The 25692-nt window shown below is 45.2% G+C and overlaps 1 protein-coding gene across 1 annotated transcript; it reads right to left on the bottom strand.

Annotated features, from left to right (window-relative positions):
* Positions 1-9013: 9013 nt before the first annotated feature.
* Positions 9014-10286, bottom strand: LOC308402683 (P2Y purinoceptor 14-like; the record flags this gene model as incomplete). Its single annotated transcript, XM_080891715.1, has 3 exons — positions 10176-10286; positions 9812-10071; positions 9014-9632 (listed from the first exon to the last, which is right to left on the bottom strand). Exons 1-3 carry the CDS (start codon positions 10278-10280, stop codon positions 9014-9016), a joined length of 984 nt encoding a protein of 327 aa, XP_080747841.1. The 5' UTR covers positions 10281-10286.
* Positions 10287-25692: the final 15406 nt, after the last annotated feature.

Here is a 25692-nt window from a genome sequence, read left to right as displayed (position 1 = left end):
ACATAAAGACAAGAAAGCTCCTTACCATGCATGGAGGGTTTCACCCCAAGTCCAGCACCCTGAGGCTGTACGCTAAGCGGAAGGAAGGGGGCCGGGGACTGGTGAGTGTCAGCACCACAGTCCAGGATGAGACAACAAACATCCAAGAATACATTGGGAAGATTGCCCCAACTGACCGAGTGCTCAGTGAATACCTCAGGCAGCAGAAACCCAAGAAAGAGGAAGGAGACGAGGAACCATCATGGAAGGACAGGCCCCTGCATGGTATGTACCACCAGCAGATAGAGGAGGTGGCTGATATCCAGAAATCCTACCAGTGGCTGGACAAAGCTGGACTGAAAGACAGCACAGAGGCACTAATCATGGCAGCACAAGAACAAGCTCTGAGTAAGAAGGAACACGAGAAGCTGGAGAAATACCAAGGGCCGTCCGACTGCGGTCTGGAGTGTGGAGCCTTCCTGCTGCTGCAGAGTCGGGGCGGTCTGCCTCCCCCCACCGCAGGGAAAAGGGAAACACCACCTGGGTCTGGGTGCAGTCCCCCCCTCCAGGGGCGGGGGCACCTAGACCCGGTTTGTAGAGTACGCTTGGGGAGTGTGATCGTGTGTACAACGTCTCTTTATGTTTGTCTCCACGTTGGTTGAGTGTGGAGTAAGTGCATATGAGAGCATGAGGGTGGGAATGGATGTTTGTATCTGTGTGTGCCTGTATGTCTGTGTCTATATGTCAGGTTGGGTGTCAGGCGCCACCTCTCTGGGGACATCTCAGGCCCTCCAAGGTTTGGAGGCCTATCTCCCCCTACCACCACTTCCCCTGCCAGTGGCGGACTCCCTCAGGTGTCGGTGCGTTGGTGGTTCTTTGTGTCCGGGGATGGGCGTCCAGGTACACACCGGCTCACTCCTTGGCGGCCGCTTATCGGGGCCTGGAGCCTGGGGCTCGCTCGGGCCACTTCGGAGGTGGGGTGCCCCCGGCCTCTCGGCCTGGGGCTCGGTCACTCAGGCGCAGCTGGCTGCCGACGGAGCTCACGGGCGCGTCACTGCAACTCCCCCTGGCTTCTGCTCCGCGGCTGCTGAGTGAGCCCTCATCTGGGACTCTCCTCAGCTCTTTCCAGGACAGTGGCGCAGCTGCCCCTCTGTTGGTCTTCCTTGGTCTCTTGTGTTCTGGGGGCCTCTGGATGTCTGGAGTTTTGATCTCCTCCACACCTGCTTCACGCCCTGGAGGACGGGGCTGTGCCCCCCCCCCCCCCCCCCCCCCACACCCTCTAGCAGATTATTACATGAAGGAACCTTTTAAAAAACAAAAAACAAGCGCGTCCATGCTCACAGGTGTACACACGGGTGATCACACCCACAAACTACACCCTTTTTGGCTCCTACCTCAAAGCACATTGTGTTCTGTTGATCTTATGTGCTGCACAATAATGTTTAACATTTAGTATTTACTGTCATATTCCCATATATCATTGTGATGTTGTTTATTCTATTACTCTTGTTCTCTTCTGCTTGCTTTCTTTTTTCTTTCTCAGCAGGTGATCCAGATGATTGATATATGCATTTTTTTTTCTCTGCCCGTTCTGTTGGTTTTTGTCTTTTGCCCTTCTCCCCCGTCCCTCTTCTCAGCTGTTTCTCTTCCCCTCTTTCTTTCTCCCCTTCTTTCCCCCAGTCAAGTCTGTCCCGTATTCAGTAAGTGAAAATAAAATATACAATAAAAGGTGAATCAAATGGACCATTACGGCAAGGCTGGGATGGTCAGTTTGGTAAAGTAAATCCGTTGGGCATCTTTCTTTGCCTTTAGACAACAATTCTGATGGCAAAAGAGCCAAACGGGACAGGCCAAAAAAAAAAAAAAAAAAGAGAGAAATACCAAGGGCTCAGAGAAGAGCTGGAGAGGATGTGGAGGGTGAAGGTAACGGTGGTCCCCGTGGTAATCGGAGCACTAGGTGCGGTGACTCCCAAGCTAGGCGAGTGGCTCCAGCAGATCCTGGGAACAACATCGGAGATCTCTGTCCAGAAGAGCGCAGTCCTGGGAACAGCTAAGATACTGCGCAGGACCCTCAAGCTCCCAGGCCTCTGGTAGAGGACCCGAGCTTGAAGGATAAACCGCCCACAGGGGCGTGCTGGGTGTTTATATATATATATATTAGGGGTGCAACGATACACAAAATTCACGGTTCGGTTCGGTTCGATACTTTGGTGTCACGGTTCGATATTTTTTCGATACAAAAAAATGTTCATGCCTTTTTAATTTGTCATTTATTAAAATTATAAATATATATTTTAACTCAAAAGTACAGTTTTTAAATTTAACCCTAACCCTTGTGCGTGTTTTTTATTTTGACAGCGAATGTGCACCTGCGGACCACTTTTGTGCACCCCTGGTTATTTAGCTCGTCATATTGCAGCCACAGAAATTCTTTTGTCCATGAAACCATAAAGCTGCACTTTCTTTTTGCCTTATAGTCTGATTTGTCATAACTTCTCCGTTTTGTGGTAAGCTTTTCATTGGCTGTCACTTCTTCACCCTGACCTGTCTTATTTGGCTCAGCAGAACTGAAATGCTTTTACACACTCACTCACATAAGCTCAGCGATTATCCGCGCGATCAATCTCTCACATGTTTAAGCTTGCTGCGGGAGATTTCACTTGTCATGTTTGCATAGTAAGCTAACGATTAATAAGACGATGTCAGAGGAATTGGTGCACAAATTATCATCACTCACAGATCAGTGCTGTCGCTCTCTATACACCAGGGGTCACCAACCTTTTTGAAAGTGAGAGCTACTTCTTGGGTACCGATTAATGTGAAGGGCTACCAGTTTGACACACACTTCTCAAATAACAAATTTCCTCAGTTTAACTTGTGTGTTATCATTAATAATTAATGATATTCATCTATGTACGGACACTAATTATGTTAATTATTTTTCACCATAATTATAAAGAATGCAATTAGGAAACAAGGTAGGAAACATAAATATCAATATGCAACACTTTATTTCTATAAATCTCTGCAAGTATTTACATTTTGAAGTGATCACTTCTACAACATTTTCACTTACCACTAACAAATTTTAACAAATCATGCACTGTTACATACATTATTTTTGTATGTATGTAACATACAAAAAATCAACTTTCAAATTTTACAGAACTTTTCACAAAATTGGCAGCATTTTAAAGCACATTGTCACATGTTACACTTAACAAACACATTTGTTTTTCAATAATTAAATTCAACTTTGACATGACACTGTAATGTTGCCACTGAGAACATCTAATATGGCTTTCTTTGTCTGTTAGTGGGAAACCTGGCATTGCATGCTGTTCACCAGTGTGTTGTAATCTGGGGTATAACTTGACACTGCAACTCTGAGTGAGTCTTGCAGATGTGCATCGGAGAGGCGTGTTCTGTGTTTGTTCTTGATGAAGTTCATGTCAGAAAAGGCTGATTCACAAAGATAGGTTGAACCAAACAGGCTGGCAACCTTCATAGCTGCTGTGCATACACCACTGTACTTTTCTGTGTCAACAAGGCACCAAAAGTTTGGTGCACCCAGATAGGCTTTGAGGTGGACGTCATTTTGCAATGTTACAATTTCGATTTCCACCTGTCCAGCATCCAAGCTGAACATTGAACTTAGTTGCTCAGCAATGCATGTTGTGTCCACATTCATGAAAGGATTGGAAACAAATGAGACACATGGCTCAAGCTGATCAAGGTCACAAAACCTGTTCCCAAACTCTTGACCAAGTCGGTTTATGACTTGAGTGTACTTTTCTGCAACTTTGTCAAAAGTCTCAGATGCAGAAGCATTGTCTTTCAGCACCATCTGCACAGAGGGAAAGTGCAGCACCTTTTTTCTCTGTAAATGCACAGAGAAAATGTTCATCTGGGCTTTAAATCCATTTAAAGCACTTATCATGTCAGCAACAGTCTTACCTTTGCCTTGCAGCTCACAGTTCAAATGGTTCAGTTTCCCAGTAATGTCTGTTAAAAACGCAAGGTCAAGTGTCCACTCAGTGTCCTCCAGCAGAGATGTGTCTTCCCCTTTGGATTGCATGAACTCCTTGATTTCACCCAAAAGTGACAAAAAACAAAGCAAAATCCGTCCCCTGCTGAGCCATCGGATTTCCGTATGTAGTAGCAGGTCACCATATTCAGCTGACAGCTCCTCCAATAGCACCTTGAATGTTCTGTGCTGTTTAGCTCTGGAGCGGATGCTGTTTATGATCTTCACGACGGGAGTCATGACGTGCTCGAAGCCGATCACCTTTGCGCATAACGCCTGCTGGTGAATGATGCAGTGGTAATGCATGAAGTTTGGGAACTCTGTGTCACCTTTACAGTGAGCGATGAATCCCGTATGTCGGCCGATCATAGCAGGAGCCCCGTCGGTAGTCACTGATACCAGCTTTTCCAACGGTACCTTTTTCTTCGCGAAAAACTCCTTCACCGCGTTATAGATGTCAACTCCCTTCGTTGTTGTCTTTAGCGGCAGTAGTGTCAGAAGTTCTTCTTTTGTGGAGAAACCATCAAATACCATCCGGATAAAGACCATCAGCTGTGCTGTACTGCTGCTGTCGACGGACTCGTCACACTGGATGCTAAACCACCTGCACTTTGCCAGATCCTGATCCAACTGATCGGCCAAGTTCCCGGACATAGCCGACACTCTTCTAACAATTGTAGTTGCCCCCAGCTGGACATCAGAGAGAGTGGAGATTACATCGTTTCCATATTTCTCGTCTTTAAGCACAGTTTTTGCAATTATCATCATTGCTTCTTTGAAATACTCCCCGTCTAAAAATGCCTTCTTTTTCTTAATCATGAAATGTGTAGCTCTAAATGAGGCTTCGGTTGCTTTTTGAGAGTTTTTCACCGGTCTCGTGAAAAAAGACTGCTGTTTGCTCAAACCTGCCTTTAATTCGCGGGCCTTTTCCGCTCGCAGTGTGCTGCCCTTTGGGTAGTTAGCATGGTAGCTTGTGTGACACGTTCGGAAATGTCTCTCCACGTTGTGCCGCTTTGCCGTTGCCACAGTTGCCCCGCAAATGAGACACACGCATGAATCTTTCACAGTGGTAAAAAAGAACTCTTCCTCCCATTCACTGTGAAAATTATATGTTTTCTTCCTTTTTTCCGCCATGTTTTCCTCATCTCCTCCCCTTTGCCTTTGCTGGTCTTCACGGCAACTGTTTCCGTGGAGACCAGCTAGCACTAAATACTAGATCATGATCTAATATTTAATAATAAACTTTTTTTTTTAATATATTATCTCTAACAAATTAACGCCAATGCAATTGTGATTAAAAAAAATAGCAAGAAAAAATAAAAATAGATGCAGCTTACTGGTAAGTTGTTATGGTGAGCTATTTTTAGAACAGGCCCGCGGGCGACTCATGTGGTCCTTGCGGGCGACCTGGTGCCCGCGGGCACCGTGTTGGTGACCCCTGCTATACACAGTTCGCACGATTGCAAAGTGAAAGCAAAAAAACAAGCGCAAATTCAAACGCGACTTCAATATGTCACATATTGACAGTGGCTCACCGATGCCAATGACATAATTACCCAGCTACATTTCTGAAAGAATGCAAAAGCATTGACATATATTTTTCCTTCCTACAATAGCCCGACGGGCAGGGAAGAGATAGATTTTGGTAGCCCGACTGAAAAAATCGCTAGCTTCGGGACGTCGGGCTAGCGATATTGCGAGCCCTGTATCTGATTGAGGAATCACTCATCTTTGGAAAAGAGAGTTTATTACAGAGAAATGGCTCTTTCCAAAATAAAAGCTATACTATCCGCTTCTTCTGGGCTATATTCTCAGCAGCATAAGGAGAATCATGTGCTAAATGACTCGGCTAAAGTTAGTAGCATGCTTGCTTATTTTTGTCTGCTTCCACTTGTCTTTGCACTAGGATGATGTTGGCGTAAATGTGCAGTCATATTCGTTGTGTTCCCACTAGTGCATTCAGGTTAATCTCGTTGAAATGACCTTAACGCCACAACACGGCAAATCTCTGTTAACGAGCTACCGCCGATCGCTCCGTGCATGGGGCTAGACGGCCAACACGTTAACGAGCTAACTGCGCTAACACACTAGTTCACACCAATGTAATTGAGCATTGCATGGCACATCCAACATACTGTTTTACTTTAGTCCATGACTCGCTTACCTTCAGGGTCATACGTCACATGAAAACCAAAATAATTCCAAACGCCAGATCTGAATGAGGGTGGGGGAGGTTCAATTTGCCATGTTGCAAGGAGAGCTTAACTTCTGTCTCGCTAGCTTGCCCTGCGCTCTTCCTTCTGACTATGCTGTCTGTGTTGAGCGCTCAGTGGATCTGCGCTGGACAGTGCAGCCTAGGCGGAGTAGTCGAACACAGATTCACTGAGCGCTCAACACAGACAGCATCGTCAGAAGGAAAATTGATAAAATAAATTACAAATGTTGTATTGTTCGAGACATATGCGTACCGAACCGAAAGCACTGTATCGAACGGTTCAATATCGATACGAATTGCACCCCTAATATATATATATATATATATATATATATATATATATATATATATTGTTAGGGAGTTTTTATTGTTTTATTTGCTTATGCTTCAAAAGTTATGTTATACATATTTCACCAGACAGTTTTCTGTAGAAACAGGAAGCTGACCCTGTGACACTGACAAGAGACCAGCACAGAAATATATATAATATTTATTTATATATTTATTTATATACATCAAGCCATTTCTCTTCTTCTTTTTTCTTTTACTCAGTCGAGTGTTGACTCCAGTCAGACCAGTGTTCCAGTCCAGGTTTTCTCTATGTTTCTATAGGCGGTGCAGACTGTTTTATAAATGAGGGAGGATGAGCGGAGATCTCTCAAGGTTGCAGGAAGTAAACCTCTTTGCCAGTTTAGCTGAGATGATCTATTTATCTTCAGAACTCATCCTATGACTCCTCGGCTCACATCTGGTTAATGGACGTGTTTAATGTTGGAGGAACAAATCAATGAATGGGTGGGTATGTGGATTTTCATAAGCATCGGTCACACACTCACATACTATTGTTTTCAAAAGATAACAAATGCATATGTCTGGTTTTGTGTTAAAGTGTAAGGCCAAAGATATTACAGACCAAATCTAAAAATAGTTTTAATCTGCAGTTCGAAAAGCTCTTCACTTAAACAGCAGCCACTAAAAAAAAAATCTGCAAATCACAGGAAGGCTGAGAACTCTGGCCTCCTTCATGACGCTCCGAGGTCTTAGATTTTCAAACCACTCCCTGAGCTCAAACTGAGCGTCGTTACAGATCATATGATGAAAAAGATAAAAAGATCTCTTAGCATGAGCATTTAGTGGAGTGATACCACAAAGTAGCCTAAATATGATCCACAAAAAAAAAAAATCTTGTCAAGTCATGGTCAACACTAAAATACACCAGCTCAGGTTATTAGATACAGGCAGTGTGATTTCTGGTCATTTCTGTGTTGGGCTGCTTCAGCCACTGTATTTATTTTAGCTGATATTTTTCAGATGAGTTTTAATTTTGTTTTGCTTTGTTTATTTCTGTGAATAAAAAACCCTGGCTGAGATAATACAGCACAGACGCCCCATGTAGCATTATTTAAAAACCTAAATGTTAGTAAGTGTCACCAGGTTCCTGCAGCTCTGTGATCATCTTTCCTGTTCATAAATAACAACAGATATTAAAACACAAGGTACCAAACAGAGACACACTTTGTAACACTATATACACTTTATTATTAGCTCTGTGATGAGAAGTCTTGCTGTAGCAGGAGCAGGAAGTAGCTGCTGTGGTTATACGTGCACATCATACAAACATATAAATAGACGCTCTAATACATTACTGTTGTTCCGTCTATGTAACTGATAAAGTGAAGTTAAAGAGTTTTGTAGAGATATTAACTGTCCCGTGAGGACTGATTAGCTCATGAGCTCACTCAAGACTCTTAGTTTGAACTGTGAATCTGGTTGGTGGAGGCTGACATGTAGAGGCCACAGCTTATGTCCTCTTCAGTGTAGTCACAGTGGTGGCTGCTGCTGTTAGAATAATGTGTGAGCGCAGCGGCCATATTGTTCAGGGCTGACTGTGGATCCAGAGGTTTAAACAGAAGTAAGTCATGCCTGAAAAGTCTGGGTGGTTGCAAAATTGTATTTATGACACACAGAAAGAAGAATTAAAAATTAAAGTAAAAATTGTAATATTTAAAATGAATCTGCTTTAATTTTATGATGATTTCTGTAAAAACTGAGTCTAAAATGTAAAATGATTGGATTATTTAAACCTGTTTTTTATTCACTAAAACAGCTTCTCTTTTTAACCTCTGTCAGGGTCTTTTGTTATGTTTTTCCTTTTTTTGCTCTGATTTTGAGACCATCAGATAAAATAGTTCCTTTTCGCCGACCCTCAGATGAGTATCACAGCTTCCCAACTGATGAAACTGTGCTGCATCTTTGCATTATTACATAGTAATGATGATGTAAAGTGCATTTGATCAGATTTAATTGATGTAATTTGAATGAGGAAAAAATATTTTTGATTTTGTGTTACATCAGCAGGATATGAGAACACCCTAAAAGCTGTGTAGACAAACGCTGACACAGACAACATAAACACTAATGTTGTTTGGTTGTTTGGTTTGGTTTTGTGCTGAGTTCAGCCTTGTATTGATCTCTGAGCTCAGTACAAACTCCTGTGGTTAATCAGGACCTGGAATCCCTGACACTGGTTTCACTGAACTCATCTGACAAATGTCTCAAATGTAAATCAACATTTTATAAAATGTCAAACTTTTCCTTAAAGCTTATTGATTTAACTTGTTGCTGTAACAGTGTCCACTTCCTCCTTCCTTCTCTTGCTATTATTGTTTGCTTGTTGGATGTTGGTCCCCACTGATACTATTCTCTGGCTCACCTGATCCCAAAGTCTTACACTCCATGAAATGTTGAGTTGATGTCTGAGCTCTTTTCTTTACTTGTTGCTGTTGCTGCTCTCACTCTTCTGGTCTGTTTGCTTGTTCGTTTGGATCATCGACTCTCCTGGACATCTTTCTCACCTGAGCTCGAAAAGTCTTACAGAGGAAAAAGTAAACAACAGGGTCCAGACAGATGTTGAAAACTGACACCATGATGGCTGCCTCCTTCAGGTAGTACAACACTGAAACAACAGAGCAGCTGTTCCACAGAAAAGCATAAGGAAGTCGAACCAGGTGAAAGGGGACAAAACAAACACAGAAGATGCTGACCAGCACCAACATGTTCCTGCGAGACTTCACCAGCTTCTTAGCATTGGAGGAGGCCAGCTGCCTCTGCTGTGCCTGCAACACCCTGCGGGAGATGCTGTAGTAAAAGAAGACCAGGGATATGGACACCAAGAGGAAGATGATGGTGCAGAGGGTGTGGAGGATTTTGAAGAACAGGCTGATCAATACACTAAAGAGGGCCCCACAGTGGCTGGGGGTAAACGTCAGAGGTTTCTGGGTGATGAAAAAGACGATGGCATATGTAACTGATGGAGCCAGGAGACAAACCCAGGTGACCATGGAGATGATGTGTGCAGTTCGCAGTGACTGCAAGACATGAGTTCCTGAAGGATGGACGATCTTCAGATACCTGAAGAGAGAAGACAGAGGAGACAGTAGATAACTTCACGAAGCAGTCACAGTGGTACCAAATTCGCAAAGGTCATTATCAAGTTAAAATGAGATGTCTACACATTCATCTGGAATTTAGGGTTTTTATTCATTAACACTGTCGTGAACTGTAGTGGGAAATCAGTAGAGGTCCTTTACCTGTTGGCAGCGATATAACACATGAATATGATGCTGGCATAAATGTTGACATAGACAGTAGAAGCTCCAAAGCTGCAGTAGAGCCTTCGAATGATGAGTGACTTGCTACCACAGTGGGCGATGCGCAGTTGCAGAGAGAGGCAGAGCAGGAAGTCAGCAGCTGTCAGGTTCTTCAGGTAGACCATCAAACTGTTTGACTCCTGCTGCTGAGCTTGACCAATGTAAAACTTTAGGATGAAGCCATTGAGGAGTAAACCTACCTGAAGAGACAGAGAGAGGGTGAGGAGATGAGAACCTTGGTACATACAGTGCTTTGAGAAACTTAAAGCAATTTCTAACACAGCACTGAAGATTAGAAACTTACCAGAAACACCAGACTGTAGACCAGTACAAAGAAAGTGTTGAGTGATGGGACAACTGGATCACAGGTCTGGTTGAACGATGAAGTCATGTTTTTTGAGTCAGCCATGCTTCTTCAGCTGAAAAACAAATCCACTTTATTCTCTCTTTGAATGGCTTTACCATCATAGTCTAATTTTATTGTTAAACAAAACAAAGTCAAACTCATTTTAAATATTCTTTTGAACTCTACTGCATCTCTTTTTAAGACAGTAATGTTAATACATGGAGCTTTCTGGGGGAGTTTGCTGACAGTTTGACTAAATTCAGTTCACAACAGTTGTCTCAGGTTGCTTTCTATATGATGCACCCTACAGTCTTGCAGCATTAAAAGAAAAGTTGAGAGCTTAACATGCAAGTATAGAAATCATTAGTGGTGTCATCTTTCATGTACAGTTTATATTTATGGAAGCAAAAATGAATCACTTCCTCTCACGAGTCTAATCATAACAATCATTTCAACATGGACCAAGACAATTCTTTACTCTGAGCATTACAAGGTATCATGTATAACAACATATAACTGGTTATAATCTTGTCTGCATATGTCCAGGTCTACAACATGTTCTTCTTAACAAGAGCTCGTAACATGGGATTGCTGCACAGTCTGTGTGATGATATATAAAGAGTGTGTATATAGATGATACAGTCACTTTCACATACGTGACAGGATCGGAGCAAGGAGGACATATGTTGGATAAACTATGTCACATATGTTGGACAAAGTTTCATGCTGGCATTTCATTTTTTTTCTTTCTCTTTTTTGTGTCCCGTTTGGATCTATAGCCATCAGAATTGTTGTCTTAAGGCCAAGAAAGATGCCAAGCGGATTTATTTTACCAAGTGGATCATCATGGCCTTGCCATATTGGTCCATTTGATTGACCTTTATTATAATTATGAATTTATTTTATTTTCAGTTGCTACAAACGGGACAGACATGACTGGGGGATAGGACAGGGAGAAAGAATGAAAGAAAGAGAGGGAGAGAAAGAAAACCAAAGGGGAGAAGAGACGGTGAGAAGGGGGGAAGAAAGAAAAAAACAAACAAACAAAAAAACAAAACACCTGGGTCACCTGTGTGGAGAAAAAAAACAGAAGAGAAAGCAAACAACAAAGAGCAACATAATAAGAAAAAACGGCACCATCACAATAAACTAGCTAGCAGTAGATATCAGTAGATACTAAATAATAAACGATATTGTGCAGCACGCAAGATAGACAGCGCACAATGTGCTTTGAGGCAGCAGCCATGAAAGCTGTGTCTGTGAACACCCGTGTGTACACCTGTGTGGATCAGCATGCTTGTATTCCAAAGGTTTCTCCATGTAACGATCTGCTAGAGGGTGTGGGGGGGCCACAGCCCCGTCCTCCAGGGCATGAAGCAGGTATGGAGGAGATCAAAACTCCAGACATCCAGAGGCCCCCAGAACACAAGAGACCAAGGAAGACCAACAGAGGGGCAGCCGCGCCACTGTCCCAGTAAGAGCTGAGGAGAGTCCCAGATGAGGGCTCCGTCGGCAGCCGCGGAGCAGAAGCCAGGGGGAGTTGCAGTGACGCGCCCGTGAGCTCCGCCAGCCAGCTGTGCCTGAGTGACCGAGCCCCAGGCCGAGAGGCCGGGGGCACCCCACCTCCGAAGTGGCCTGAGCGAGCCCCAGGCTCCAGGCCCCGATAAGCGGCCGCCAAGGAGTGAGCCGGTGTGTACCTGGACGCCCACCCCCACACACAAAGAACCACCAACGCACCGACACCTGAGGGAGTCCGTTGGCATTTCATTTGTGTTTCACCCAGAAGTGTAAACAAAAGTTGTATCCAAATATTTATGATCATTAGAAAGCATGCCAAGAAGAGGAAAGTGAAACCAGTAGCTGTTTCTCCTCTGTGATTTCCTCGGGAAATACCAAATATTAGTTTATTAGATCTTAGATTTTAATTTTGCACATTGGCAGAGGCCACTTGTAATGCTGATGCAGCTGTGTAGAGTATTTCTATTCCGGGTGTCAGTAGTCACTAAAAGTGATCTTTTAAGCTAAGCATGAAATATGTACAAGTACAAACAATTTAAGGATGATCAACCAGCAAGACTCACCTCTGTTTCTGCAGTTTTCAGTGAGCAAGAAAAGCTGCTTGAGTAGTTATGCCCATCTGGTTTAACAGTATTGCTGCACATCAGGAAACACACAGTGATCACACCACTAACAGGCACTCTGACTTATTTCCTGCTTGTCTTCCCTGCTAAATAGGGCCAACATGTTTCTAATACAGGCATGAAATTTTCTGATCAGTTGTGATATATGCCATTTTTCTCAGATGACCTCATGATGAGAATGAGGACCCAAGCACACACAAAATGGTGTGAAGGCGTATGTTAAAAAAAGCGAGCGTTTATTATCGGCTTGACACAACACTACAAAGTAGACGGGGAACTGACAACACGAAGGAAAAGCTAAACTAAAGAACATATCGAACAAAGAAACCATAACTAAGACCTGAAGCAAGAACATGGAGCCTGAGACATGAAACATGAAGGAAACACAGATGGAGACGAAGAACAGAGGTAAACACACATGATAAATACACACTAAGGGAAAATGAGGAAATGGGAGGGAGACACAGTAAAAGTAAAATAAGGACAAACATCAAACCAGGGACACTAGACACAACACAAGAAACACAGGAGGCAGAGAGAACACCTAAACACTGGAAATAATTAACAAATAACCAGGAAACAAGATCAAATTGTGAATATTAATAAACACAAACATAACCACGGAGTCACTAGACTCCAGACCATAACAGTTTGATATTATCTTCTATTTTAACTGCATCAGTCAGCCATCTAAACCACCCACACCAGCCCATCTTCATCTTCATCTTGATCCTTATATCTGTCTTTTTTTACTAAAACACACATTTTGCAGGATGTTGCTGGCACAGCAGTGGCAGAGGCCCCTCTGGCTTTTGGGTGAGATTTAAAGTCAGTGTCATAGATGTCAGTCTTCATGAAGATCTATATGAGAGTTAAATCAATACATACACAGGCCCACATAGACAGCATCAGTGTTACTGTTGCTATTTTGCTACTGTGGCCGATCAGCTCACAGTGTCACCCTGTATATTATCTCTTCCTCGTTCTGTTGGTGTTAGGTACTACATTGCAGGTTGATTATTGGTGGTTCCTCTCTCTGCTATAATTGAACTGGTCTCCTGTGCTCATTGATTCATTCATTGGTCTTTCCTGGAGTTTGCTGCTCTCACTGGACAAGCAGTCGACCAATTTACTTGTCACCTTGCAGTGGCAATGCAGTAGTCTTCAGGGGTTACCTGAGTTTAATTACTGATTGACTACACCCAGTGAGTTTTGGATAAAGGTGTCTGAGATGCACCAAAACGGGGCCAGCAGCAGCAACGGAGCTGGTCTGGAGGCCGACCGTGGGGCCAGCGGGGCCAGCGGCTCAGGGTGCTTGGCAGGCACAGGATGTGCAGGACAGTGAGGGTGCAGGATGTGCTGGACCATAGCCACCCTCAGAGCAGGAACAGGCAGAGGAGATGGTACAGGGGTGGCTTTAGAAAAAAAAAACACTTATACAGTTGCAGGCTTTGCCTCTGTGGAGTGCAAAACACAGGAAGATTAGCTTCATGGATATTTGGTTTATGGATTAGAGAGTCCCCATGACTGAGTCTCATCCTTAAATTAGCAGGTTCAAACACAGTTGACTCAGGGGTTTTACCAGGCTTACAAACATTTACTGTGGACACCAACTCAGATAACGCAGGGTGAGACAACTCATGCTCAGTCACAGGAAGTGTAGCATTAGCCAGCTCGCAAACACTGCGCAGCTTCTTGAACATCCACATTGACTGGGTCAGACAGAACACAGGGAGTTGTTAAGGTTCGTTCGAGTTAGGGAAGAGAAGAAAGCAAGCCCAAGCCGAAGTAGGTGTCAAGAATAGTGATCTTTATTTACACACTTTGTGCACTAAGTGTGGGAAAAGACAATTTGCAATCGAATCCTCTCGTCAACTGAAGCATCGGTCTCCTTATATTGCCATTATGACATCACAGTTGGATCTTTACTGGAAATGATCTCAAATGATAACAATTCCCCGCCTATCACAAAGTTTTCCCTTATATAGACATCAACTGCTACTCTTAAGAGGAAAACAAGTGTGTATTACATTGTGCATTTTGTGAAAGTGTATCTATCAGAGAAACTGTCCTCAGACGACCCTCCTATTATTACTAAGTGTGTAGGTGAACGTGCGTGTGTGTTACATAAGTGCGTGCATGTAGTTACAGGCCGGCGTACGTGCAGAACTACACGCAGGCGGGCCAGGGCCCAACAGAACTAGTGGGTCTGTATGGTGTGACTGCACTAAAGTGCAACAACTTTATATAAACAGTCAGTGTGCATTAATATTTGCTCAGAGTAACACAGATGTAATTAAAAGATTATTCTGTCAACCGATTTAACAATGGTAAATGATTAATCAATGATAACTGATTGTGAGAATACAAAATAAAATATCTCCTGATCACACTCCTCCTCTTTGGCCTTTTGAAAAAAGGCCAACATTTAGAGATATTGTGTCACTCCTCCGTCCAGGCGGCTTCTCGCAACGGCATCATATGTTCCGGACCAGCTGACCCAGCTGAACCAGAAGCTATGGCCCTGCTCACCAGATTACCCAACACCTGCCTCACCAGAGGAATGAGACAACACCCGATCAGCAATAAACCTAGAAAAACTAAAAGAGAAAACATGGCAGACATAAACAATCCCTTATATTGCCCAAAAACAGATGTGAACCAGTCTCCCAGCCTCGAGTTCACGCCTGATTGCTCATGCATGGTTCTAGATAGCGCTTTCAAATTCTCCAGCGCCCGCGTGACCGTTCCGTCCGGAGCTGTATTGTTGGGAATAAAGGTGCAACATAAATCTCCGAACATCGCGCAAACGCCTCCCTTCTCAGCCAATAACATGTCCAGCGCCATGTGATTTTGGATTCCCATTAACGACGTCGGACCTAATTGTTCTGCAAGACCTTCCACCGCGTCCCTAGTGAGATTAGAGAGTCTCAACACATTATAATGAACATAATTAATGCGATCAACATTTTTATTTGGAGTCACCCACAGAAACACACTTTCAAACCCGGCTGCTATCTGATCAACTAACTTATACTCATCTGGAACTCCTCTGGGAACTCCTATTGAGTCTATCCAGGTTGGCGAGTCCCGTCTTGGATCATACTTGTGGATAGCTCCTGTGGCCCTCCTCCGTCTGGGTGTAGACACATCCGCGCCTTGCTGTGGAACTGTCTCTAGCCTACTGCCTATAAGCATCAAAGGTGCAGCTAGGCGCACCAGAGCACACGTTCCCACACTCCCCAAGGGAACTTGCACCAAAAGGGTGTACTCCCCACAATAATAATATAGCCCACCTCTCGCCCAGGTGCCTATAATTGTGCTTGGGTCACTTACATCATTGTTAGTCCTACCTGTGATTGTCCTCTGACACCAGCTTGGATCAATCCTTCCTAGCCTAAATCTCACTCTGTCTGTAGAAAACTCAAAACATGTATAATTATCTCGTTTTGGTGTGAATGAACCTGGTTGTGTACGTTTATCAATTGGCGGATATAAACCTGACAAAGTGGTGCAGTTACCTGTGTCCACCGCCTCTCTAGTTAATCTCAACATGCAATTATATCCCCACTCATCCTCTGGATACAGAGGAGCGGGTTCAGTAAACAAATGTGGTCGAGCGGTAGCACAAGCAACACAATCAACCACTTTCTGCTCCTTAGCATTTTGAGCCACCCAATCTAACCAAAGATTCCTATCTCCAAAACCTGTGGCACGCTCTATCAACTCCTGAGGTTTTAACCTAGTATAATCAGTGGCAACAAACCATTTTTCTTCTGGATCCTTGTAAGTAACTGTCTCTACGGGATCCGTTTGCACCGTGAGATTCAGTGCTGAGTCATTTCCCAGCGGTTTAGACCTGGGATTAAATAAATTCACCCGAATTAACCCAAATGGATCTGTCCCTACTTTATCTACCCCTACTACTAAATAAAACACACCTCCATCAAACCCAGGTTCAGGGAGTTCACTCCATGGTCCTAGGGAAAGAGTAATAGGGTTATTTGTAACAGAATAATCTCTCTGAATAGCTATTCCTTCAAGGGCCGGTGGCACCGTTGGCTGCCATCCTACCCCTGTCCACGCGACCACATCCTGCCAAGAACACCACTGATCCGTTACATAGGTGTAGATCTCACTATCCCATGATGGGCCCCACACCGACTTAGGGTAACACATCATTGGATGATAACAAACCCACACATTATATGTCCTCCAGCTATTCCCGTCACCCGAGCATTTAATTACCTCACACAAATCGAATGTGAACGCTGTTGTGGATCCATTAACATACCCAAACTCGACTCCGCCACTGGCTTTGAGACACCCATCATCCCCACCTGAACCAACCGCCCGCTTGACTTTTTTCGATGATTTGATCGGTTCGGGCTCTGGAGCGGATAGACCTCTGTGTCTGGGCAATTCACCTGTCTGCCAAAAAACAAAGAAACACGTTATAACACTTATTAACCCCAACACCCCCGTTATTCTCCAATTTTCCCACAATTTCATGATGACTGTTCCCAGGCTCGTTTACTTTTACTCTATACTAAAAAGATAAAGTTACAAAAAGAAGAGTATAAAGTTATGAGTATAAAAATATGCGAGTAACATACAAAACTATTACGATTCCTTCAAACTATCAAATACTTTAGACTAGAGCCCTAGCCTATTTAAGAGCCTGTAATGGATTCCTCCTTGGCGCGTGACGCTCCTCTTCTTGCTTCGCCTCACTCAGGTTAGACTACTGAGGAGGACCGTGGCACAGGGGGAGAGAGGATTATTCTGCCTCTATGTTCCCCCCCTGCGTCGATGGGGTGGAGGCTAGCTCCAGCAAGCTCTCGTCCGCGACTGCACACTGAGACCAATGGAACCAGGTCTCCCCTTTCCCCTTCAGACGGACAGCACTGGTGGTTCGGGCAGTTACTTCGAAGGGTCCGGTCCACCTCGGGTCTCTCCACTTTCGCTTAATGACCTTCAGCCACACCGCCTTGGCATCGGGGATGGACCTGTCCGCCGCTTTCACCCCTTCTCCAACCTGTTGTGTGAAACTAGACACAAGAGCTTTTAATTCTTTCCAACATTCAATATGTTTTCTGTTACTTTTTACACTTTCTTCCGCCGGAACTGTTGTCCAAGGACCTGGAAACTGTCGTCCTGTCAACAGCTCATATGGTGTGAAACCTGTGGATTGATTAACACAACATCTTATTATCATCAATGCAATTGGCAGGGCCGCTACCCAATTGAGCCCCGTGTGAGCTGAAATCTTAGCAATTTTATTCTTCAGGTTTAGATTCATTCTCTCTACCTTTCCCTGCGACTGGGGGTGATATACCGTGCCAAATCTATGTTGCAACCCCAGCTTCTGTTCTACCTCTGCCAAATCTTTGTTTTTGAAATGAGTCCCATTGTCGGACCTAATCCGCTTAGGGAAACCATGCCGGGGGATGTAATGATTGATTAAACACTTAATCACACTTTTTGCATCCTCCCTCTTGGTAGGCCATGCCTCAGGCCAGCCCGTCAAAGCATCTACACTTACCAGTAGATATCGAACTCCTCCTGGGCCTGGATCAATCATGTCAGTGAAGTCAATGACAATCTCTTCACCTGGTCTTTCTGGAATGGGGAACTTACCTGCCTCTGGTTTAATCACTGGCTTCGGATTGTGCCTCCCACAGATCAGACACGTCCTAGCCTTCTCCTTGATCATATCCTTCAAAAAGGGATGCCACCAATGGCACAGATGTCTCCCCATCTGGGCGACACCCACATGTCCAAGGCCGTGCGCTTCGGCAATCTTCTGTTTTGCCAAGTTGGCTGTCAACACTGGTCGACCGTCTGGTCCTCGCCAGAGACCTCCTTCTTCCCAGGCTCCTCGACTCTTCCAGATCCCCTTCTCTTCTGGGGCAGCCTCCCCTTGGGCCTTCCTGGCTTCCTCTAGCATGTTAACTCCTAATTCTTCTTCCACCGTTATTTGTACCATCTGTCGTGATGCTTTATAGCCCGCTGCCTCTTTTGCAGCTCGATCGGCTTCCTGATTTCCTCTGGCCATCAGGCCGGTCCCTGAGGAGTGGCCTTTGCATTTTATGATGCTCACCTCCTCTGGATCTCCCAAGGCCTGCTCAAGTTCCTCCATTTCCTTTTTGTGGCAGATTGGTGCGTTATCTGCCGTCCTGAATCCTGCTCTTCTCCATTGGGCCAGCTCCACATGAGCCGCTCCAAAAGCATAAGCTGAGTCCGTGTAAATGTTGACTCTTTTTCCTTTTGCAAGTCTCAAAGCTCGACTTAGAGCAATTACTTCTGCTCTTTGGGCTGACTGCTGCCCTTCAAGTCTTCCAGCCTCCTTCACTTCAAATGCAGCCCCTTTTCCGCAAACTACCGCGTAGCCTGCTTTTAATCCTTCATCATCCCTGTAGCAGCATCCATCAGTGAACCAATCTTCAGCTCCTGTCAGAGGTTCTGCTTTCAAGTCTTCTCTTATCTTCTCATCCACTTCAGCTCTCTTTGCGCAGTCATGAGGTTCTCCTCCTGACTCCATTAAATCTGCCATGTTAATTCCTTCATGTGTGAAGGTCAAGTTAGGAGCGTCTAAAACTTTACACACTCTCTGTTGTGTAAGAGGTGTCATGGTGAAGGCTTGTGAGTTAACATATGCCACCACACTGTGGGTGGTCAGCACCTTCAACGGATGGTCCCTCACTATATGTGCTGTCTTTTGTATAATTTTTGACACCCCAATGGCATGCTGAGTGCATCTCGGGTGCCTTGTCTCTAATGAATTCAGCCTGATGCTGACGTACATAAGTACATCTCTTCCTCCCCCTTTTTTCTGAAACAACACCCCATTAGCTATCCCGTGTGTTTCAGAAACATCAAGATAGAAGGGTTGTTCATAATTAGGGATAGCAAGATCAGCCGATCTGGATAAGTCCTGTTTTAATGCAATAAACGCCAACTCAGTGGCCGATGTCCATGGCAGTTCAGCCTTAAGATTTCTGACACCTGCCGTTTTTACCAAATCCCTCAACAGGGCTGTTTTGCCTGCATAATTTGGAATGAAGTGCCGGCTGTATCCTGTTAACCCCAAGAATGAGAGCAACTCCTTAACCGTACGCGGTCTTGGATGTGTCAAAATCTGATCACGATGAGTGTTTAGCAGACCCACTGATTTGTGAGCAATGACACGGCCCAGAAATGTTACTTCTGGTCGGACCAACTGCAACTTTTCTTTACTGACCTTGAAACCGCACTCAGCGAGTCTCTTCAGTATGGTAAGTGAAGCTGCCGTGCATGCCGAAGCAGACGGAGCTGCAATGAGCAAATCATCAACATATTGCACTAGTGAACACCCCTCTGGGAGATGGCATGGCGATAAAGCTTCTTTCAACACTTGGTTGAAAATGCCAGGGGAAAGTGCAAACCCTTGTGGCAACCTTGTGTATCTGTACTGTTGTCCCCCATATGTGAATGAAAAAATGTCCCTCAGAGACTCATGCAATGGGAGACAGAAAAATGCATTCGCTAGATCAATACATGTAAACCACTTCTGGTCTGGTGTTAATGCCGTCAATGCTGTGTATGGGTTTGGGACTGGCACCGTGTCAGTACGTAAAATGGCATTGATGGCTCTTAAGTCATGTGCCATTCTGTACTTTCCTGTCCCATGCTTCTCTACTGGCAAAATAGGAGTATTCCAGTAGGATTGAGAGGGCTCAAGCACCCCTACTTTCAATAGCCCCTCAATGGTTTCTGCAATTCCCTCCTCAGCTTCTCTCTTTTGCCTATACTGTGGTTTCCAAATTGGCGTTTCAGACTTCAGCTGGAACAAAACGGGCGAACACGTTGCCTGGCCCACATCCGTAGGCCCTGCTGACCACAAGGTGTCAGGAAGAGTCGCAAGTGCGGCAACTGCATCCGCATGGTCTGTTCTTTCTCTCCCATGGATTCTTGAGATTTGTTGATGCTCCAACATCACTGTGTCCTCTGATTGACAAGTGATACGATAAATTTTGCATTTTGGCGAGTACCAAACGTCTGGAATCTGAGTAGCTTGCCAGCCAGGTTCCTCGAGGGCTCTTTTGACCATCGTCCCCAGCTCCTTCGCCTGACGACTCTCATGGACCGCCAATGTTATATGGGGCACTGAATCAGGTCCCATTTTGAACCAAGGCCGTTGTTCGTCGGTTAATTTTACTGCTGCCGCGACGCCCTCCGGACCGACATAGATGTTTTGAGAACACACATTCCAAGTCTGGCCTTCAAGGTCAGACTGGAACAGGTCCCTGTAAATTTCATCATCATTTCTATCATAATAGAGGGTGACATGGAACGGATCCCTGGGGAGAGAGAAGACTGCCAAGGCCATAATCCAAGGTTTCCACAACTGATATTGTCTTAATATGCCTTCTTCCACCACACGACCCCAATAGATGTCAGCGGTCGTTTGTTCACAGTCTTTCAGCAAGTACTGGTTCTTTGAAAATGTCCCCAGGCACGGAAACTCTTTTCCTCCTGGAAGTGTAACTGTTAGTCCATCAGCTGAACACATGATGGTGGCCCCCAGTTTAATGAGCAGATCCCTGCCCATCAAGTTCACAGGCACATGGGGAGACACCACATAGCTGTGCTTCAATGTCTGTTTTCCCAGCACCGTCAGGGCTGGATTGGTTGTTGGCAGCGTCATGGGTACCCCAGAAAACCCGACAACACTGACCACATGGTTGGAAAGTGTGGCACTGTTTGGTTTTTGTTTCAGTGTTGAATAGGTAGCCCCAGTGTCCACAAGGAAGGTCATTTCATCTCCTTCCACACTCATTGACAACATAGGATCTGCCACTCCCATGTTGTCTGGTCTCTGTGGGTCCCGTCAGTACAGCTCCTCCTCTCCGCCCCAGTAGCCCAGGGGATACTGAGCCGCTGGCGCCATGCCTGGGTTCGGAGCTTGATGTCCCCTTGTCTGGCCCACTCTGCCTCGAAAAGTTCCCTGTGCCTGGGGTGATGATGGATAACCTGCTTCTTGCTGTCGTGGTGTAGGACAATCACGAATCCAATGTCCTCGTCCTCCACACCTTAGGCATACATTCGGGTCCAGCATAGGTCCCCCCAGACCACGGCCCCTTGGTCCACCTCCCCTTTGGGATCCACCACGTCCCCTCAACGACCTAGTAGTCCCCCAATTCCCCGCGGGTCTTCCTTGCCTTGGGAATTCATTGGCGGGCCATCGGTCATCAGGGTACAGAACCGGATTCAAATCTGGCCAATCAGGCCCCGGATCGCCCCGTGGCTGCGCCACCAGCATCTTCTTAGGTCCATCTTTGTTTTCCTTTTTCTTTTCGCTTGATTTTTCTCTCGCCTCTGCCAATTTCAATTTCACTAACTGCGCTTGCGCCTCCTCCAGCTCCTGTTTCTTCTTGTTCACCTCGTCTTTCTCCAGCTCAAGTCGATGTATAATGTGCCTCTCCCATTTTGCTGAATCCGCCACCGCAAAATCAGGATTCTTTTGTAAATCTGTTCTTACTCGTTCTGGGAGACCTGCTAATACTGCAGATCGGAACCACGCCCTTGGTTCACCATTCTGCCCAGGATGTTCACCAGTTTGAAGAATCCACTGTTCTTTTGCATGCTCCATAAACTCTCTAGGGGAATGTTCTGGGGTCCAAACAATCCTAGGTGTAGTGCCCATGTTATGAGTCGGATACTTCTCACGCACTGCGTCAGAGAGAGCATTTCGCACCCTTGCATAGGGGACGTCGTTTGGTTGGCATACAGTTCTTGCTATCTCTTCTACATCTGCGAGGCCTCCTCCTCTGAAGGTCCTCCCACCGATAGCTCGGAAATCTCCCAGGGCCAATTCCTCTCCTTCGGTAAGACTTCCTAGTCTCCTCAACCAAGCGGCTCCTCCCTCCGTGATTGGGGGCAGCTGCTTCACCAGAGCCTCAAGATCTCTGATATTATAGGGGTGGTAGACTGGTTCACCCCTTACACCCGTCAATAAAGGCATTGTGAGGGGTAATTCCTCCTCTGCGTCACACTGCCCTTCTCCAGTTTGCAATGCAACAGTCTTCTTCTGGTTCTTCTCAAAGATGGACGTTCTTTTATCTCTTGGTTCCTCCAGAACCCTCCCAGAGCGAAGGGTCGTCCTTCCTGTGGGAGCCTGAAACTTTGGGGCAAATCCTCCCCTTTGCAGGTTTGACACTTCTCTGGATTTTCGTGTGTTGCTTTCTACTGAGGCCGCCAAGTCCTTTTCCAAGGCATAAAGTGTTTGTGCTACGCTACGTGGTGTTGCTACGCCTTCGTCCTCTAATTTTCTCAAGAGGCGTTCCAGCTGTATCACGGCCTCCCGATTGTCAGATTATTTTCCAAAAACGTGGCCTTGCCACTGTTCTTTCTCAGAATTATCAACCGTTGACCTCTGATTAGTTTTACGGGTCGCCTTTGATGGCGCCTTCTGATACTGCATTGAAGGTGAGTCTTCCTCTGAAGTCCAGACCTCCTGGGATGGATTTTCCTGGCTGGGCTGTTGCAATGTCACCTGACCGGTACTTGTAGACGCCACAGGTTGAGCTTCTTCTGTAGCTCTATCTGGGCTAAAAAGAGAGGGAGGAATCAAGATCAACCCCCGTGTAGTGATTCCTTGTGATGTCCCAGCAACTGGGTGAGGCTGACTTACCTCTGATGCAGCTGCCGCTGATTGAGACTGCAGCGCTTTCTGTGCAGGTACCCCTGATTGTGGCTGCACTACTCCTGTGTCTGCCTCCACTGTGGCTGGAGCAGATGCCGATGGTGGAGGATTCTCCTGTAAATTGACAATTCCACCTGTCACTCTTCCTGTTTTTCCTTCCGGCCCCCACATAGTACCACCCTCCAGAGCCACCACTGGACAAATATAAGGTGGGGGTGGGCCACTCAGGAAGTCCTTCAGGCTGGGATATAGCTTTCCCTCCGCCTCAGCTTCCTTTTTTAAGGCTGGCTGGATGTCGTTCACTTCCTCTTGCATCCAGTGGGAAACACCTTGGGAGATAATCATAAGCTTACAATACTTACTTTGTTTTTCCATCATAAGTTTCTTTTCAGCCTTTATTTTTCTCCCCTGGAAACGTCCTAAAGATTCCTCTTCAAGCTCCTTGATTCTCTCTTCACATTTCTCCCCTTCTAGCTGAAAGATGGAGTGCAAAGGGATTCTGTCCTCCAATGTCTTCTGTTGATTTTCACATAATTCCTTCACTTCTTTTTCTAAATCCTGACACTGACGAGCAATCTCTTTTGAAGAAGTCCCTTCAGTCATTTTAATGGCTTTCTTCAATTCCTGTATTTGCTCCTTCAGTGGCTTGTATCTCTTTCCCCCACCAGGGGTCGCCTTTTCCTCTTCAGCCATTTTGCTTTTTGACCTCACTTACCTTACCAAAATGGCCGGTGTTAGGCTCCTCCCTTAGGGGTTGCCTCGTTGTATTTTCCTTTCGGCAGTCAGAATCTCACAAGCTGGTCAAGCCGAACTTCCGCTAGGCTCCAGCCTGAGAGAGAGAGAGAGACCGCCCACAGACACACATACACTCACACACACACTCCCTAATCCTCGTTTCAAGCTCAAAGCTTGACAAACGTCTAATACAACAGTTTTAAGCACGCAAAGCCAGCGAAAATTCACTCTCACATTCACTTCCCTAACAACTACAAAGTTTTCGCATACACGAATAATCCAGACAATCTACCATGCACCGTTTTCCCTCCTTATACGAGAGACTCAACCAACTTTTAAAAGCTTTATTTACACAACATCAACTAAAGCACAGATCTCTGCCTTTTCCAGGTAGAGAAGGAAATACGACCCAACTAAAAATCTCCCAGCAATCACACAAAGTTCTCAAATTTTGTCAAGATATTTATCCCCGCACTCCTACCTTACGGGAGTTTTACACAAGGGATCATTACTCATGGAATTCTATTAAACCATCGTCACATTAGGAAATCACAAACACAAAACTACACGGTTTAGTTTATTTAATATACTGAAATCTTTTAACCATACTTCTGAGACCCCCTTTCACCTAACGAAAAGAAGCTCAGAAGGACAGAAATGGAGAAATAGAGCCGCAACTGTACACACACACACTCCGCTCGTACTCGCGCGCGTGTGCCCGCTACCGCGCAGCACCACACAACCCCTCCTTTCGCCTAAGGAGAAATACACACACACACTCTCCTCTTCTCTAAGAGCGAGAGAAGAGAAAGGCGTTTTCGTTTTTTCACACTCTGGATCCACACAGAAGAAATTCAACAACACAAGACAGTTTATACAATTTACACTTTTAAATGCACAGACACACGGGTAATTTATATACAATATACACACGGGCCCGCATAGACGTCATATACCAGAAGAGGTTACGCCTAACTTTTTGACTAATTTAAAAGCACCTATAGCCCAGGCCTAGCCTTGCTGGTCAATACACGCCTCGGGAACGCCCTCCCGATAGCGCTCGAATTCCTAAGAAAACACCATATGCCAGAACAACTTCTCTTCTCTATTTCTCTGCTGGTGTTCCTAAATTTTTCCACTAATTTAAAAGCATCTTTCAGCCCAGAGCCTAGCTCTTGCTGATCAATTACACGTCTCAAGTACGCCGCCTTGAAAAACGGTCAAATTACTAAATTCTAATTACTTTTAAAACTACTTCCCCGCCAGGAAAACACGGAGCTCCACCGGCCACGTGACACATCACAGTTCACGCTTTTGGCTTTACTTAAAGCTCAGTGTGCCCAACGTTTAGATAGGATGCAGCCAGGTCTAACCTTCTTAATCAATCAATGCAGTAGAAGGCAATCACTCATAGATTACCTGGCCAATTAACCGGGAGTCCCAAGTCCCCAGCGGGAGGCCAAACCGGGCTAGAACCTAACCACGCGTCCGCGGTCAGGGGTCAGCGCCACCTGCTGAACAACTGCATTCTTAGAGAGCCTAGCTTCTCAGTCCTGAACGAATTTACTTGTTTTAAAAGCCTCACTGTTGGACCCCTGCCATCCAGTTTCATTTATCTGAAGCCCGAGACCGTCTCTGCTACCCAATTAAAACCAAATTATCCCTACACTACCGATTGACTGGCTGGCATTCCCAGTCAACCCACATTTAAACCTCTTAAACCGTATCTATTTGTTTCCACACACCTTAAACCGTATTAACTTAAACACATAACTTCTTAACTCAAAATTCACCCCCAAAATAAACAGCAATGAATTTAGTCAGACTACTATGCCCTATTTTAAAACTAATTAGTCAAGATCACTATGGACCAACGCCAGAAGCCCAGACTGAGTGAATATTATTTAATTAA

Source organism: Rhamphochromis sp. 'chilingali', assembly GCF_963969265.1.
Source record: "Rhamphochromis sp. 'chilingali' genome assembly, chromosome: 1".
Taxonomy (NCBI): domain Eukaryota; kingdom Metazoa; phylum Chordata; class Actinopteri; order Cichliformes; family Cichlidae; genus Rhamphochromis; species Rhamphochromis sp. 'chilingali'.
This window is presented reverse-complemented; position numbering and strand designations above follow the sequence as displayed.